The following is an 18,352-nucleotide window of genomic DNA, read 5'->3' on the forward strand; positions in this document are numbered from 1 at the left end:
TATTAACCAGGGTAATGGTCTGACCTATGAGGACCCATTTCAGCCACTGCCTGTTAGTGTGCGTATGAAAACATTGCATTCATGAGTATATGGCTTCCACTATGAGTGGATGAAAGTGAATGCACAGAGGATCAGAATCCCCAAACTGCATTTGCTGAAAAAATCCTGACCAAAAACACTTTTTAAGTATTTTTCTAGGGGAGCTAGCCCCTCCCCTGATGTGGGGGGCAGACCTCTCAACCAATCGAGTGCAAATTTCAACAGAATCAGGGACAAGTCAAGAAAAAAATGGGGACAATCAGGGCCAAAATATTAGTGGTATTAACTTGAAACATTGACAGAATCAGAGCATATGAATTAATACACATTTTCTGATGTAAAAGAAGTCTATAACTCTTAATTATTGTCATTATTCATTAAGTGTAATTCACCACCTTTCCTCCAAAAGTCACTAGTTTTAGGAGGGATTAAGAGGGACAGAGCTAAAATTTGAGTCAAAATCAGGGATGTCCCTGAAAATCAGGGACAGTTGAGAGATATGGTGGGGGGGCCAAGCCCACCACACCCTCTTTATATTCTATTCTCAATATTGTAACTCCATGGTCACACCAACTCAAGAAGGGGAACATTTCTACCAAAAGGGAATCACTTCTGGTACAGCTCACTGACAGTGATTTCCTATGGAGGAGCTCCAGTCGTTGGTAGGTTGAACCGTGATTAACTGAAGCTCAAGCATTCAGTCTCTGTTCACCAGTAGGTTACCCAAGCATATGACATTAGAGAAATGCATTATATAATAGGGGTCCCAATTAAGTCAGCAAATGCACTAAATTGCAAACGCTGTTTAATCGAACCTACTTACTAAAATGGCACGGAACAGCGATTTTTTTTCCTAGGGAAAAAAATCACTGGGCCATTTTTGGGACTTTGCCATTTCCTCCACTGTGGTGCGATTTCGGAGTTGGTATATTTAAGTAGGGGGGTGTGGGTGGTTTTTTTTGTTTTTTTTAATGGCTCAGCGATTTTTTCCCTGGGAAAAAAATCACTTATCTGTTTGTTCGACATTTTGTTTTTTCCATGTTAGTGGGTCGATTATATAGGGTTCGCTATTTAGTGCGTTCAATTATATAATATAGACCCATATAATAGCATAGTGCATCGGGATGATAACAAGTGATAGCTTCCCATTTAGCGCAAATTTAAATCGCCATACAGGAGAATGACATTATAGAGAAATGCATTATATAATAGTATAGTGCATGGGGATGATAACAAGTAATAGCTTCACATTTAGCACATATTTAAATAGCCATACAGGGAATGACATTATCTATAATATACCTTGATTACATGATGATTTATTGATGTAGCATGTAAGGAGATGTACGATATTACATTACTTACAGGTTTTACAATACTTACAAAATAGTATGCATTCAGACTCCATAGTGATATTTGCAGTTTAAAACAAGTTTGTTTGTAAAGCGTTTGTTTAGGTAATGGCATTGTATGAAAAACAACTGAACAAGGAGACTCATCCTGAAATCTTGAACGTGGGTAAGTTACAAGTGTTGCTTGGGAGATCATTGAAAAGTCTAGGGCCAAAGATGTAAAAGTCTTGCTGAGTAGATATTAAGCTTTTATTAGGCTCTTTGTGAGAGAGTGGAGCATTATTGGCTTGGGAATGAAGTAAGCATGGAGTATGCTTCATTGTTAACTTAACTGGAGGGATGGAGGAGGTTTTGTTTCTGAGAGTAAGTGATAAGAAGCCGGACGGTTTATTTACTGGGAATTAGTTTGTTAGAGGGAATTGCAGTGTGGTGTTCATTCATGGGGAGAGGAGGATGAAACAACAAACTCCACTGGAGAGTAGAGATCAGAACATTTTTTCTTTGGAAGTGTTAGGAATCTGGACATTGTATGACATCCATGCAGGGTCTGATTTATGTTTGCTGAAGTTGTAACCATTGTTAATGATGGATCAATGGTGGAACCAAGGTATATGGATAAAAAGATAATACAGTATCATGGTTGTTATTGATTAGATATTGGTACTTTTCCATTATTGGGGCAACATTTGTAATGTGTGCTTGGAATATTAGCAGGCACTCGCAATTATTTCACAGCTCACGATGACAATCCACATTGGTTCACTACCAATTCAAAAATTGTAGTAGAAATGGACCAAAAATACGACACAAATGTTGAGACTTTCTGCAGAATGAGAGACATCTGGCAGGTATACCTTTCCCCCTGTATACGCTGGTATTGTGGACAAAGCCAAAAAGAATCGGGGTTGACGGATAAAGATCACATGCAAAATAACGGAAAACTCCCACATATTATAAGATATGTCAAACGCAATGATCATTTAAAAGGTTTCCACCTGCTAAAGTACATTATCCTAAGGATGTGTCATTCACACTCCTATAAAAATTATTCTGATTGTAAGGCTGGGCATCCTCCGGTAAAGGGAAATACTTAATTTCACTTCAAAAATACACACTTATTTTTCTTAACTTGTGTGACCTCAGATTATAATAATGTATTACCAGTCATATGGGAGGCATCAGCTTGTACTCGGGGATTGCAGGAAGGCATTATGCCTACAAAATATTATGCGCATAATGCAGATTTATTTAGCTTATTTAACATTGTGTGGTTGGACTTAAGTAATGTTCCTACCTTTATGAGGATTCATTATTATATGCTTAGTTTTATTTTTGCACACACCGTGGGATTTGTGGTGTAGTATTCTTCAACTGGCTATTTGTATCTCAAACTTGTGACATGAGTCTACACTGCAGATCCAGATCGAATAGCTGGTACAGTACTGTAAGATGCCAGGTACCAGTGTACAGAAACATATTGTACCAAGCATTTACTGGACCAGATCAGGAGACTAGTTAATGATTTTTGACTACTACACTATGTTAAGTACTAGCTAATAAACAGTGTCTAGCATCTCGTTGCAAACATCTTTAATTGTAAAAGCACTTCAGAGCTATTATAAGAGCATCTAAAAAGAATTCAGTTGCACAAGAAACAACAGGTCCTACTAAGTTTGCATGTGCAGTAAAGATGTTTAAGGTAAGGAAAAGGGATGATTTAATCAGTTACTTGGGACTCACCAAAGATGGACTCTAGAATACACTCACTCAGATATATGTTATATTGCAGTATTCTTTCAACAGTCATGATGCTTTAATTCCTGTAACTGTCCTGAAAAACCGTCAGGTTTCAGTCAGGCACATTCCTAAACAGTAACATCTGTGTCTTCTCCTCCTGCTTAAGACAAGATAGTACTTTTGTAAATTCAAGCCCTGAAGTCCACATAGTGGTCTGAAAGGAAAGGAAGCAAGTCAGCAATCTTCTTTGAAGATCCATAGCGTTTTAGTCACACATTTTTTAAATAAGTACATTAGGCAGTTCCCCATTGAGATGGATAAAAATAGATCTGCTAAGTTAGACCAGGCTGGAACTAACATATTTGCCTCCAACTACCTTGAAACTGTTGACGAATGTCTCCTCAGACATGCAAGAAAAGTTTTTTCTCTGTCATAAGAAGATGAATTTTCTAAAGCATCATTCAGAAAAGTACGCAAAGTTAACCCTTAAAGTGATGGCTATGTGGATCAGCTGAGGAAATAACAACTCTGCTTTGCTGGATGACTTCACAGCTGTACTTTACTTATATGAAAATGCTGTTACGGAAAGGTTGGAGCTGAAACTGGTATTTTTGATTTAAAATGCAAATAGTAGCTGCTAACTTTATAACATAATGGTTTAAGGTGTTAGTTCAAAAAGAACTGAATTAGGTATATGATTCTACATAAATCAAATTAAGACTTCGCAACACTGAAGCATTCTCCTATGACAGATTTGTAGAAGTGTATCTTTTTTTTTAGTGAAAAAAGAATTTTAGCAATGATTCTACAATAATTATCTTTCCATGGCAGTATCTGTGCTTAAAGGAAAGGCATCAAACACACAGACACTCAAATAAAAGCATCTAGTTCAGATTATATTAGATGAAGACAAGTAGTTCTCATGTAATACAATATGCACGATAGCAAAGATGCCCAATTAACTAGATTTCTACAAAAACGAATACCTTTAATGCTGTGGATTTCCAGGTATCTCTCTTTTGTAGGACATTTATGCCTTGGGAAAAAGGAAAAAAATTAAAATATTCTGATATTTTAAGGAAGAAAATATTTTCTAGCCATCCTATAAGAGGTGTAGAAACATACCTAAAGCAAATATAAAACAATAGCAGCAAATAATAATATTTCATAGTGAGTATTTATTCTATCAACAATGTGAAAATAATTATTGTGCATTGACTGATAGTATTGATTACTATGCAGTCCAGTTTTTCTGCAAAAGTGTTACGAATTATGCAGGCGGTTAGTAAGGACATTTATTTTATTTATTTATTTTACATTTGTTTACTGGGTTAGTCCGACTGGACACAAGGTGACTGTTTTCAGCAGAGGTCCGGGAAGAAAAGCTCCAGATACATAGTAAAAAAATTATAAAAAGATAATAAAAATAATAAAAAATTATACAAACATAGCTATTATGTACAAAGAGCATAGAACATATAAAAGGAGTAAAATCAGAGTTTTACAAATGATGCAGCATACAGTGTTTAGAATACTGAGAAACAAATTAAACAAGATATTATACAACAAATATACAATTGCCTGAACATAAATTCAAAAAGAAGTTTCCATAGACAAACAGGGTCATAAACTAGAAATCATAAATATAAAGGTGGCCTAAACACTTGGTTGACAGTACTTACAGAAATTGAGGAAGCTAACATACTAACATGAGCATTACTAATAAAATATATTTTACTCAGCATTACAAGTCATGGTTTTCACTTTCGTGGTTTATCAGCTGTGGGGAAAGAGAATCCCACTTACAAGGGTTAACCGACTAGCTGTAAACACTGCAATCACAATAACTAATGGGTGAGCAAACAGCCAGAAAAAAGTAACATCAAAGAAATACGATCGGGGAATAACCGTCAACCAGCTGGATATTGACCTCTCTGGAGTAACTAATGTTTCTGTGATTTTTTTTTTTCTTTTGCTCTCTGAAAATGAAGAACACTTTGTCAGCAAGGGCCAGTTTTACCCTAAAATAAACCTGTGCATAGGTGGTTTGTGTTTGAAGAGGTCCCTTATATTACATTCTGGACAGGATGACTGCATTCTTCCACTTTGCCACTGTAGTACTGTCTTCACCACTCTCAAGAGCATTTGTCTTTGGTGTCCATATAAGCGCACTAGGAATAACACTGCTTACTTTCATATACAAGCCACTGGGCTGTCAAAGGCTGTATACTGTTAACATGGCCAGGAAGACCTCACACATGGATCTGGGGTTTGTGTGTTCTTGGCACCTTGGTTACTGCTGTGTGCAGGGCTTATACTATTATAAAGCCAGCCATGTGCTTAGCACTTGGAAACAAATTCAAGTTTTGTGAAAGGCACGGTGTTTATATTTACAAAGTTTATTTCTGATTTTGTATTTACAATAATTATTTTTTTCCAAGTGTGAATTCACAGTCCTTTTTGTTTGGATTAACAGTTGTAGTATGAGAGAGACTGAAAAAAAAAGGAGATTAAAGCTGTAAAGCTAAGATATACCATGGCAGTCATAGTGATGAGGTAGGTTACTAAAGCCTGTTTTTTTTTTTTTTTTTTTTTTTTGCATTACAGCCCTCTGAGTTTGAAGAGACAGCTTCCAGGAAAGTTGATGACCTGCTGGAAAGTTATATGGGGATCAGGGATTGTGACCTTGGTGAGTAGAAAAGTGCCTTCCACTCTCAATACCATGAAGATGAGTCAGTAGTGAATTCTGGCAAAATTGGGTGTGCTGTGACATGCATTATATGCATTTATTTTCTCATTAAAGCAACACTTAAGACTGCACACACTTAGAATTATGGTTTTATGAACTCTGCTGAAAAATGTTTTCTACAATACAGACAAAAGACAAGTGAAGGATGCATTTTTTATTTCTTCATCTTTTTTGCAAAAAAAAATAAACAAAAAATACTTTAATACTTTATTGAGCTGAAATATAACCCCCATGCATGCGCGCGCACGCACACACACACACACACACACACACACACACACACACACACACACACACACACACACACACACACACGCACAATATATTTACAGAGTATAAACTGTTCATATTGCTTTATAAGTTCATCATGACCCATAACAGCAAACTATAGCACAACGGATCACCTCCTTTAGACCATGCACCAGCCTCTGTGCTTTCCCATATTCTACCTAAATTTATAGTCAATGGTTATACCTAAAACCTAGCTTGAGTAGTGGTACTATGTTAAAAATCGCTGCACTAATGAACAGCACTTTAATTGCTCATATGTAGGTAATAGGCTTGCAGTCCAGGAGACCATTGAGGATCCTAGTCCAAATTTGCAATTCCCCTAAGCACTGCCTGGTTAAATGATTTGCTCATGTTCATACAGTAGCCAGATGAAGGCTGACGAAATCAAACCTAGTACCTCAGGAACTACACAGCAACTCTTTGCACCAGCGGTGGCACCATCAATCACTAATGTGTGGTTTCTGGGTTTTGTGCAGTAAAGATTGAGATTGTACTGTCTTGGGGATTTTTCATCTCCCTGAAGTGTGAGATTTCATGTACATAAGCAGCAGGGTGTATGTGGGAGGGAGAGGGGAGGGGCACTGAGACCCATATAGAGAGGTGAGGGACAAGACTTTTTTTTGTAATTCAGATTGAGGATTGCAGTTGAGTAGCAATGTTTTATGACTTGATAGCATTTCCATCGGACTTTCATTAATGAGCCCTGAAATACAGCTATACAAGCCAAGAAGAGGAGTAATCCACTGACATTGATTTAACTTCTTGCAATATACCCTACCTCTTTTCTGATCAAACCTCCAGTTAATATAGCAGTGCAATAATCTTCATACCAGTCACCAGGCAGCAAACCCAGCTCCACAAACATAAGTGAAGAGATCAGCTATTCCAAAACACCTTGCTGTTATTACCTTGCCTAACATTGTAACCTGATCCCCTCCTATTACTCCCACAGTTTACAAGTAATGCTTTGATCCAGGGGTGACTTGTGGCACTGGGCTACTTGAATCCATTCATCTATCCATCCATCCATCTTCAACCCCTTTGTCCCATTTTTGCACATGGGGATAGAGTGTCACTTCAACAGTGACACTCTAAAGCTAAGGTTTACACTGCTGGGTGGCTAGCCATGCCATGATAGTGTATTCACACCACACACTCACACACCCACTCACACCTATGGCCAACTTAGAGTGTTCAGTCCACCTTCTGCATGCCTTTGGAATGTGGGAGGAAACTGGAGAGCTTGGTGGAAACCCACTTAAACACAGGGAGGACATGCAGACTCTGCACAGAAGGCACCCCAGCTAAGAATTGATCCAGGGAACCTCTTGCTGTGAGTCAACAACGCTATCTGCTGTGCCACTGTGCTGTCCAATACAGTCCCTGAATAAGAATGCCATTAAAATGTTTTTTTTTTTATTTGATTTGTATTTTACTAATATTTTGTATTGTGGACAGCGCAGTGGTGCAGCAGTAGCATTGTCGCCTCACAGCAAGAGGTTCCCCAATTCGATTCTCAGCTGCAGTACCTTCTGTGTGGAGTCTGCATGTCCTCCCTGTGATCGTATGGGTTTTCTCCGGGTGCTCTGGTTTCCTCCCACATTAAAAAGACATGCGTCTGGAGTGTTTCTCCCCGGCCCTCCACTGAAAATTGGCTTCATTCCAAGTCAGACTTTCCTAGTAAACAAATGTTAAATAAATAAATAAATTTGTATTTAGTATGAAAACATTGATTTTCTTATTCTCAAGACTTGGAACTATGAAGTATATTGAGTTTGCATGGAGTTCTTATTTCAGCAAAAAAATAAATAAATTAAAAAATCATTGGCTTCCTCAACAGGCTCTTGCATGTAGACATGCCACAATAATAAGCAAATGTGAAACAAGAATGCTTGTTACTGTGCTTGACAACTTATGGAAGGAATGACTTGGAGGGCAAGTGCAGGGCAAAAAATGCTCTTGTTTTGTTTTTTAATTAAATAATACTCTGCTAGTCTGCTATGATTTATTCATCTTTACTTGGTACAACTGACTGACTTGTTTAATTCAGTTTCATGGTGCCACAGCCAGGCAGCCTATAGAATGCCTGTATTTTTTCTTAATTATTTCATTTTTTGTGTCTGTATCAGAATGGCCCCTTGTGACCTTAATTAAATTAATTTAAAGTAACATAGTTACCTAAAGACTCTGTTTTTGATAGCAAATAAAGTAGATTTCTGTTATAATGACAAAAGATTGTTATTATTGCACTTTCATTTGTGCTGATTGTATGTTGGATAGATTGTAGGGAATTATGATCAGGTCCCCAGTCATAAGTGGCTTATTATGTATTTGGGTCATGAATGCCAAAAAAATTTACCTTGAGAGATGACTTTTAGCATTCATGTTGAAAACATATAATATATAGGCTTGCCACCTATCCAGTAATTTTCCAAACTATCCAGAAATTAGAATGATTCTCCAGTAGTCTGGAAAGCACTCCACAAACTCTGGTATTCTGTTTAGTAGCATGTATGGAATGCCAGAGTTTGTAAAAAAGCAACCCTGGTCTGACTTTTTCACAAATCACATCACTTAAGTGAAGTGGAGGAGTCTCAAATTTTCTAAAAAAGAAAAAATAGAGTTATGTGATGTGAACAAGTCTGAGATTAGGTAAAAAAATACTAAAGGAAATGGCCCCCTCTGATGACATATACATTTATGTAATAAAATGGGTATGAAATATGAAAATGGAGTGAAAAGGGGTAGGGATGGGTGGCGTCATTGGTAGTGCAGAATGTATGACTTTGGCCCACTTTTCTACATTGCAAAAGATGGCATCCCTAACTGGAGACTTAATCATAATTCTTTGTAGTACAGGGATCTTTATCTGCACCATGTACTACCAGTTACAGGTAAAAATAAGAAAGAAGGTCTGGGAGTGTGAAGTGCTTTACTGGCTTTGAAAACTGTTAAAGAACTTAGCACTGTCAAACAGACAGCTACATACCAATAAACATCTTTGCTTAAGAATTCTGGACAAATCCAAAAATAATAGGGAGCAAAAGTTCAAAATCAGGTAGTGTTTTTAAATATTGCTCTAATTCACTTAAATAGTTAATAGAACAACATATTTTTGCATCAGCATGCATTTTCTAAACTAGAGGTATTGACTGATTGCAATCCTCAGTGATTTAGAAAATCAAAAATTTTACGAGAGAGAGACAAACTATGAGACAAAATTAGGGACAGTTGAAAGATATTGACAACAGGCAGAAACTAGCGCTCCTCTCTCTAGAGTAACAGCTTTAAAAGCTGTTAGACACATCATTCTACTATGCTATTTGTTAAATGTGGCACAGTGAAGTTCTAACACCTTTTAAAAGCTGTTTTATCTTTTGCTGCTGTTCTTTGCAGCTAGTAATGTCTGCTCTTGGTCCCGACACAAGACAATCCTAACAGCATTTAGGTGCCACTAGCAAGATTGTCTTAAGCACTCTTAAATGCTGTTACGATTGGGTCTTGCTCCAGGGAAGCTCTTAACAAGTTTATCTTTTTCCTGATTCCAGAACATAATTTGAGCACTCCATGCACTGCAAATTTATTAGATATGAGAAAGCTTTAACTCATTAGACGTGTAGTATATTCTGTGTGTCTTCATATTTTATTTTTTGTCTTTGTTAAGGGCGTCTCTTTGTTCTCAATTCCTAGCTCTTTTCATGTATTTCAGATTCAGATTAGTACATTCACCATTCAGTTTTCAGTAATACCTTTAAATAGTTCAAGTTTACAGGCCATTTTGCATTACACTTACGCTTATCATTCTTGGTTTTAATTAACTTGGACAAGTGTGGCGTATGTTACTTTCATTCCTAGCTTCTCTGTCTTAAAAGTATTTTTGCAGTCCCTCTTCATTCCCCTTCTGGGAGTGAGAGGCTATCTGTTATGCCTGAATGTCATCCTCAATGTGTTGCTTTCACTCTTTGGGGTAACAGATTCTGTGGAATAAGTAAGACTACATTTACTTGGGTGCTGTCTTCAAGCATAGGATAAACAGAAAGGTACTTTTCCTTGTCAGCAAAGCAGGTCATATTATTTTTCGTCTAAGAAACATTAGCAAAATGTCAGTGTTACTGATACATAGTGTGTGTTTTTTTTCCTGTACAAAGATGGAAGGAATGATGTTACAGCATTTTCCTTCTTTCCACACCATGGCCAACCTGTACCATTCCACATTTATAGTTTTATAGGTGTTTACTAGGCTAATGACCACTAGGGCCTTTTTAAGCCTAGCCGTGCATCTCAAATTTCTGACATGTTTTGCTACCCTTGATAAGTGTAAGCAGGTGCCTGGGAGATGAACCATTTACAGGCTGCCTGTGTCCATTAGAGACATAGAGGCCAAACAAGGGATGAATTTCCTGTTCCCCATCCAATTGTCCAAGTAACACTAAAATTGGGTTAGAGAGGAACTCTGTTTCACATGGACGGGGAGCTTGCTTCAGAGAAGGGGTAGTCTCTGGATCATGCCCATCTTTCCAGCAGGTCCTATTTATATTGCAGGCAAGGTTTAAGTCTTTCAAACAGGTAATTCTAGTGCAGTTTGCTTTGCTGGTATGCAGGAGGTCCATCAAGATGAGGTCTGACTATACATTGTATATCAGACATAGATCTCCCCTCAACAGCCTGTAGGAGACAGAATACAGTGATAGTGTTTTAAGGAGGTCTGCATAGGACTGTAATGTTTTAGTGAGGAACCTCTGTGGCAATCCCAGTTGTTGGATGTGCCTGGTAAGGATATACCAATGTGAACATTGTACTCAGTGACTGGTCTGATGAATGCTGAATACAGTGGAACAATGACCTCCTTGGACCTAGATGCCATACCTTTGTTTACAAGTTGTACAACACAGAATTATTTCCTCACTACTGTAGACACATCATGGGCAAATGCTAGATTACTATCTATGTGTGTCCTCAAGTCCCTGACTACTGGGTCTGCTCATAGGATTGTGTTGTCAATATTATAGTTACCAGGGTGGATGTCTTCCTGGAGGATACTGTTTTGCATTAATTTCTTGCCATTAAGTTTTTTGTTTTAATCCATGGCTTTGACACAAGTTATTTGCTTGTGTAATCTCTTCCTGGAGAACATTAGTGCCAGCAGGGAATTCTATGACTGCTCCTAATTTGCAATCATCTGCAAATTTGGTCATCCAGAGGCTCTTGATATTGGCCTTGACTTGAGAGAAGTAAATGCCAAAAAGGAATGATCCCAGAACCAATCCATGAGGGACCCCTCTTGTGACTTGCCTCTTTGTAGAGGAGGACTCCCCATTTCTAACTTCATGGGTCCTGTCTGTGAGCCAGCTGGATAGCCACCTGGTGACATATGAGTTTATAACAAAATTCCTGATTTTGTCAATAGAACCTGAGTGGGGTGTTATGTCAAACCCCTTGGCCAGGTCAAGGTATGCAGTATGAACCATTTTCCCTAATCCATTGCTTTGGTGACCTTCTGAAAGAAGTCCACCAGGCTGAGTAGGTATGACCTGACCTTGATGAAACCATGCATTGGATCCAGTTTCTGGAGGTTTCTTGTGTCATTACTGAACATTTCAATGATGATTCTTTCCGCAGCTTTGCATATAAGGCTAGTGAGACGTATGAGTCTGTAGTTTTGAAGGTCTGTAGATGGCCCACCTTTGTGCAGAGGGATGACTTGCTGTTCTTCATTCATTAGGCATGAAGCCTGTTTAGAAGCTATGGCTATGGCTAAATAGTGATTTCAGTTGGCCTGATGGGTCATGTTTCATGCTATTTAGAAGCCATTCTGGGATACTGTCCAGGGACACTGATGCAGTGTTCTTGGCATTAGAGAGAGCATTAAGGATGTGTTCCCTAGTGGCAGTATAGGGAGCTATATTTGATAGTATTTCTTGAGGGGAGGATGAGGGGGAGAGAAGGGTAAAGTTAGAACTGAATTTGTCTGCCAGTAAGTTTGCTATGTCTTCTGGCTCAGTATAGGTGGCTCCATTAGCAATCAGCTTTGCACACAATTGTGTCTTGCCTTTGAGGTAGTAGACATAGGTAAAATGCCTTGAGGCTGTCCTTGGCCCGGGAGGCCAAATTTCCCTCAAATCTGGCTTTGGTATACTTAACTTTTCCTCTGAGTTGCTTGTTTAGTTTGATGAGATTATCTTTATCTTTGTGAGTGCTACATCTCCTAATTTTTGCCATGATTTTCTTCCTTCTGTTGTAGAACCTTTTGATGCTGTGATTCTACAAGGGTGTCTTGCTTTTTGAGTTTGCTCTGAATTTATTCTTTGTGGATACAGCTACCTCTATGCAGCTATTAGCATACTTGTATTGGTTTTTGTGAACAGTTACATGTAGGCAGCAGTATTCTCAGGGTTTATGGGGGGGCTTGAAATTTTGCCAGGTTATCATTTAATATTTAGAAGTTAGCCTTAGAGTAGTTCCTGAACATTCCAAGGTTATCTTGGTTTCTGTGTTTTATTTTTACTTTAATGAGACCGTTTTATGGTCTGACCTTACCAGAGTGGACATTACACTAAGAGGTGTGCAGCAGTCTCCCATGTTAGTGAGGACCAGATCCAGTATGCTTTTGCCCTGGTCAGCAAATTTATAGGTTCATAGATGTATACTAAGCTAACAACCATTAGGACCCTTATAAGCTTTGCCATGCAACCAAAATGCAACCCATAAATTTGATTCTATATAGGGGTGGTTTACTGACCACCTTGGTTCATCAGAGACATAGGCAGCAGACCAGGGGTAAATTTCCTATTACCCATCTATTGGTTCAAGTTGCACTTAAATAAGAATGGAGATAAACTCTGCTTCGCATGGATGGGAAGCCTGTTCCAGAGAATGGGAATTCTGTGAGAAACATATTCATCACACCAACATGTCCTATATATGTTGCAGGCAAAATTTATATATTTTTAATCTAGTAGTTCTGATGCTGTTTGTTTTGTAGACATTCCAGTTGCTGCATGTGTCTGGTCAGGTACATACTGAAAGGAGGCATTATACTCTATGATGGGTCTGATGCAGGCCAAGTATAGTGGCATGATGACCTCTCTGGACCTAGATGTCATGCCCTTGCTTATAAGTTGAGCAACATAGAAGGATTTTCTTACTACCCTGGACACACATTGGTTGAAGGCTAGATTACTATTGCATGAGATCCTAGATTCCTTTCTAGTGAATCAACTTATGGAGTGTTTTGTTAATAACATAGTTATCCAGACAGATCGACTTCCCAGAAGGTACTATAATGCATTTTTTTGGTATTGAGTTTTAAGCCATGGCTTTGTCCCCAAGAGTTTGTGTTAGATTTTCCTGAAGGGTGCTCTCTTCCTGGAGGGATTCAATGACTGCTTCCAGTCAGCAATCATCTGAGAATTTGGTTAGCCAGAGACCTTTGTTGTTGGCTTTGGCATCCCAGAAGAAGATGCTAAACAGGAGTGGGCATAGCACAGATTCCTGGGGGAATTCCACTGGTGACCAGCCACTTTGTGGAGGTAGCCTAATTGATTCTGACCTCCTGGGTCCTATCCGTCAGCCAGCTGTCTGTCCAGCAAGTTATAAAGGGGTTTATGCCTAGTTCCATAAGTTTATTGACAATGCCCAAGTGAGGTATTGCATCAAATGCTTTAGCCACATCTAGATAGGGAGTATGCACCATTTTGCCCTCATCCATTGCCTTAGTAACCTTTTCAAAGAAGTCCATCAGATTCAATATGTATGACCTTCCTTTGACAAAGCCAAGCTGAGATGTATCCAGTGTCTTGAGGTCTTCTACGTCCTTGCTGATAATTTTCATGATAATTCATTCCATAGCTTTGCAAATAAGGCAAGTCTGATTAGTGGGTCTGTAGTTTCCAGGATCTGTTGAAGGTCCTACCTTATGAAGAGGGATTCACATGGCACAAAGAAAGGTTTTAAGACTGTAGTTAAATAATGACTTGTAGAGTTGTATTAAGTCATATTTCAGACTGTCCAGGAGAAATCCTAGGATGTTATCAGGGCCCATTGAGGCCATGTTCTTGGCTTTAGCAAGCATACCCAGTACATGTTCCCTAGTTATAGTTGGAGGGGTATGTTTGAGGGTATTTTGGGGGGGATGGTTTGGGTGGGGGGGAAGTTGGAACTGAATTTGTCTGCTAACAAGTTGGCTATATTGCCAGGCTCAGTGAATGTGGCACCATTAACCACCAGTTAAACACATTGCTTAGTGCTGCCCTTGAGGTTTTTGACATAGCTGTAGAAGGCCTTATGGTTATCCTAACTACAAATTTGTCTTTGCTTGACCTAATTAACCACATTAGTTGTCTATTTAGGCACTGACAATCTGGTTTAGTGTGTTTGTATTTACAAAACCCAGAAACCTCTGTGCCTGCACATTTGGTGTCATATATGATTCCAGTTAATAGTGGGGTCATCCATGAATATGGTATTGGGTTGGATGGTAATTGTTTCCAGCAAGCTTAAAATACATGTTATAGGTTTTCTGGGTCATACATGTGGACCTATATCTTGCAAGGAAGTGGTATGGGATTTAGCCTATGGTGATTTGAACATGGAGAAGCTTATATGCATTGTCCTGTTTGACCATCTTTGAGGTGTGTTTATTTTTGCTGTAAATCAAGACCCTTCCACCTTTAGTCCCTATCTGTGCAGTAGCTTGTCTAAATGTGTGGAAGGCGTTATAGCCTTGCACTGCAGGTGTGCTGTCTGTGGTTTTAAACCATGTTTCAGTGACTGCACAGACATCAACATTCTCTAGAGTGAGGACAGATTGTACAGAGTGGAGTTTCTTGTTTAAACTTCTAGTATTAAGCGGTAATACCTTTAGATTTTCTTGGTTTTGATTTGCTATATTGGAAGTAATTTCAGTCTGACATTTTCTAAAAAAGGCACTATAGGGGAGAGAATGTTCTAGCTAATATTTGAAAGCCTAGAGGGGAGAGGTGCAGACCATTCCTGGCAAAGCAGTGTGGTCTGTTGACCATCTCCTTCCATACTGACAAATATTGTACCCTCTTAGAATGACAAAAGAAACTAAGCCAGTTATTAAATTCAGTCATCTTCTGTTCCTGTGGCATCATCCTTAGAGAAGGTAAAATGCGCTCAGTGCTAGGCTCATACTGGCCAGGAACACATATTCTGAGTACTCCATAATGTCTCTCTTCATAAAGTCTATGTAGGTGCATCTCACGTCATTTATACCCACGTGGACTATGACTGAGTCATACTGGTACTTGTGGTCCATTTTCTATTATCAATATGGGTATGGCTTTGTAACCATGTGCACCATTTTCCTGTGCTTGCAGTTTCAGCAGTTTTCCTGCTGTTTTTCTTTTGTTTCAGGCAGCTTATGAGTCCATCTTTCACAAAAAAAGCCGAGATTAAGTGTTATATAAAAACTTTTTTTTACCCAATCTATTACAGGTCTTACCCTGGCTACAATGGAATTACAAGGCAATTGAGCCACAAGGTTATTTCTGCCTTGCCAGTGCCATCTGTAAGACCTTGCCTTCCTTCATAACAGGGTTGAATTTATGAATACCAAAACAGTTGTACAACTCCTTTTTACAGGCAGATGGTGTTTCATACTGCTTAACTTCAAGATGACGTTTGTTAAACAGAAGGGGCTGGCTCTGCATGATAAATCTCTCCAAATGTTTTAATTTGTTTGTTGGAATAGATTTAGGTCTCTGGGCCTGGTGTTAGCTGAACTGTTTGCCATATGGAGGTATAATAGTTCTTGGACCACTCGATTCCTTATAGCCATATAGTCTATTTGAAACCGAGTCTGATTGTTAGAGGCAACTTTTTTATCAGGTGTTAGGCAGGCAACTACTGCAGACGAGATACATTTTCTATCATCATTATGGATATAACTTTGAAACCACATGAATTTTAATGTGCCCACTATTTAAATGGTATATATTCATCCCTCCTAATTATGTCTATATGTCTGTGTGTGTGTGTGTATATATATATATATATATATATATATATATATATATATATATAGAGAGAGAGAGAGAGAGAGTCTATGTATGAAATAGATTTAGCTATGTAGATATATTAGATACACCTACTGTACACACACACACACACACACACACACACACACACACACACACACACACACACACACACACACACACACACAATAAAATGAACTGCCTTTCTCAAACTAAACTCTGTTGGGACTGTTTACCATATGCGGTACTGTATGACTAGTAGCCATTGTCAACATTTTTTTTCTTGGACATCTTTATTAAATTATCAGGTAAGACATAGGCAAACATATGTTAACAGAAAATAAAACAAACCACATTAACATGTTTTCCATTTAAATGCAATATATATCACATATATTTTCTTTGCTATTATTATCACTCCATCTTTACATAAATTGCTAAATTCCTGCCTTCCCTTAAACCTCACTTCTCCTCCTCCTCCTCCTGAACATTATTCTGCATGCGTTATTCCCACAATTTCCTTATATTTCTAAGTAATTTGCTCCTTCTCCCACTTCCAGTACTTTTACCTGTGTTACAATATTCAATACTTCAAATATATTTTATTTAGACTTTGATTTCTATTTTCTAGTAATTGCTTTTTTGGAAGCCACCAGAATTAAACATAATAAAGGCTTACTATGTCTGGGCAATTTAGAGCCTGTGTCCCAGATCAAAACAATTTTTTTAGTTACAAACATTTGCATACTAAATATTTCTGACAGAGTACTCTGTAAGGAAGTTTTAAAATATACCAACTCATTACACTCCCAAAAAAGATGCTCCTAGTTACCTCTTTCTTCACCATCACACCTCCAACATTTGTTATCTATCTGATGAAAATTTTTTTGAAGTCTACTTGGGGTATAAAAGTACCCATGCAAACACTAACAAGCAAATATCCCAAACCTTCTGGACTTTGTTGCATACTTGGGAGCCATAAATATGTCCTCTTATTTTTCTTTTGTAAATTACTTTTCCCGTCTGTCTTTCCAATTTTAGAACATATTCTGAGTGATTGTTATAGTTACCATGCAATATTTTATATGCTGTACTAATTATCCTTTTTAACAGCAGTTTCTGATCTAGATTTGACTAAAAACTCCCCCAGACCAGGTCTCTTGCTTAAGATTCCCCAGTCCCTTTTTCTTTGCCTATACTCATCAATCCATGGTAGGGAAAGCAGTCTTTAACCTGCAGTCCAAACAATTTCTTGGCCTCATCCCACTCTATTACCTTTTCCTCCACAATAGTTTGCTCCCAGTACATTATCCTTTGCCAGGTTTCTCCAGTAAATTCCAGCCCCCTCCTGTCTATTTCTGTGCTCCCAACTTGCAATCATCCCTATTGGCAAAATCTCTTTTCTCCATTCTCGTTTTGGCTTAGAATACTTCCTGATACTTTATGAATGCAATTTTCTGTATGGTTATTATTCTCCTTAAGGATCTGCATCCAGAAACCCCTCCTCTGTTTATTTCTTAAACTTCCACATCTTCATCATCATCCCTTTCCATTTTGAATTATAACCTTCTGCTTCTGTTAGGTATATGAGGCTTAACTATATAGCTCTAAATTATCCTTTCAGATCAAGAAAACGTAAACCATCTTTTTCTATTGAGAGGATTAACTTATCCCACTTAATTCTTGCTCTCTTCCCCTCTCAGATACATTTCTTCAACTCATTCTTAATTATTGTCCACAACTTTTCTGGTTGATACAAATATGTCTGACCCATATATACAATGAAAGGGATTAAAAACTTAGTATTACAAGCAAAAATATATAAAAAAATTACACCTTTAAAATAGTGAATGTAAAAAATATATAAAAAATACAAAGTATGAAGTACAGGCAGTATAACTACAGCTTAGCAGCTTTTGACTTAAGAACGGGTGAAATGGAACTAGAATCACTGAGTCCTGGGAGTTCTGTGAAGTCCACTTTAACCTGCTAATAAGTTTATCTCCTCTCAGTTTTAGACTGCCACTGTTCTCCCCTAGACTGCCTATCAATTTTACCCAAAATACCAAACCTAAAACCCTTAAAGTTGCCAGAAACTTAAGTATGCTTATAAACTGCATTATGATTGTTACAGTTAATAATGTCATGTTGATGCTCAAACATTGTCTTTCTCAAAGTTGTTG

General features: G+C 38.1%; 1 protein-coding gene across 1 annotated transcript in view; it reads left to right on the plus strand.

Annotated features, from left to right (window-relative positions):
- Positions 1–18,352, plus strand: part of GIPC3 (GIPC PDZ domain containing family member 3) — a 472,326-nt gene that overhangs the window by 365,599 nt on the left and 88,375 nt on the right. The window contains exon 5 of the mRNA XM_044053860.1: positions 5,736–5,817. Within this exon, the coding sequence (XP_043909795.1) occupies positions 5,736–5,817 (82 nt within the window). The remainder of the gene's footprint in view (positions 1–5,735; positions 5,818–18,352) is intronic.

Source organism: Protopterus annectens, chromosome 13.part0, assembly GCF_019279795.1.
Source record: "Protopterus annectens isolate FY-2018-M chromosome 13.part0, PAN1.0, whole genome shotgun sequence".
NCBI lineage: Eukaryota > Metazoa > Chordata > Ceratodontiformes > Protopteridae > Protopterus > Protopterus annectens.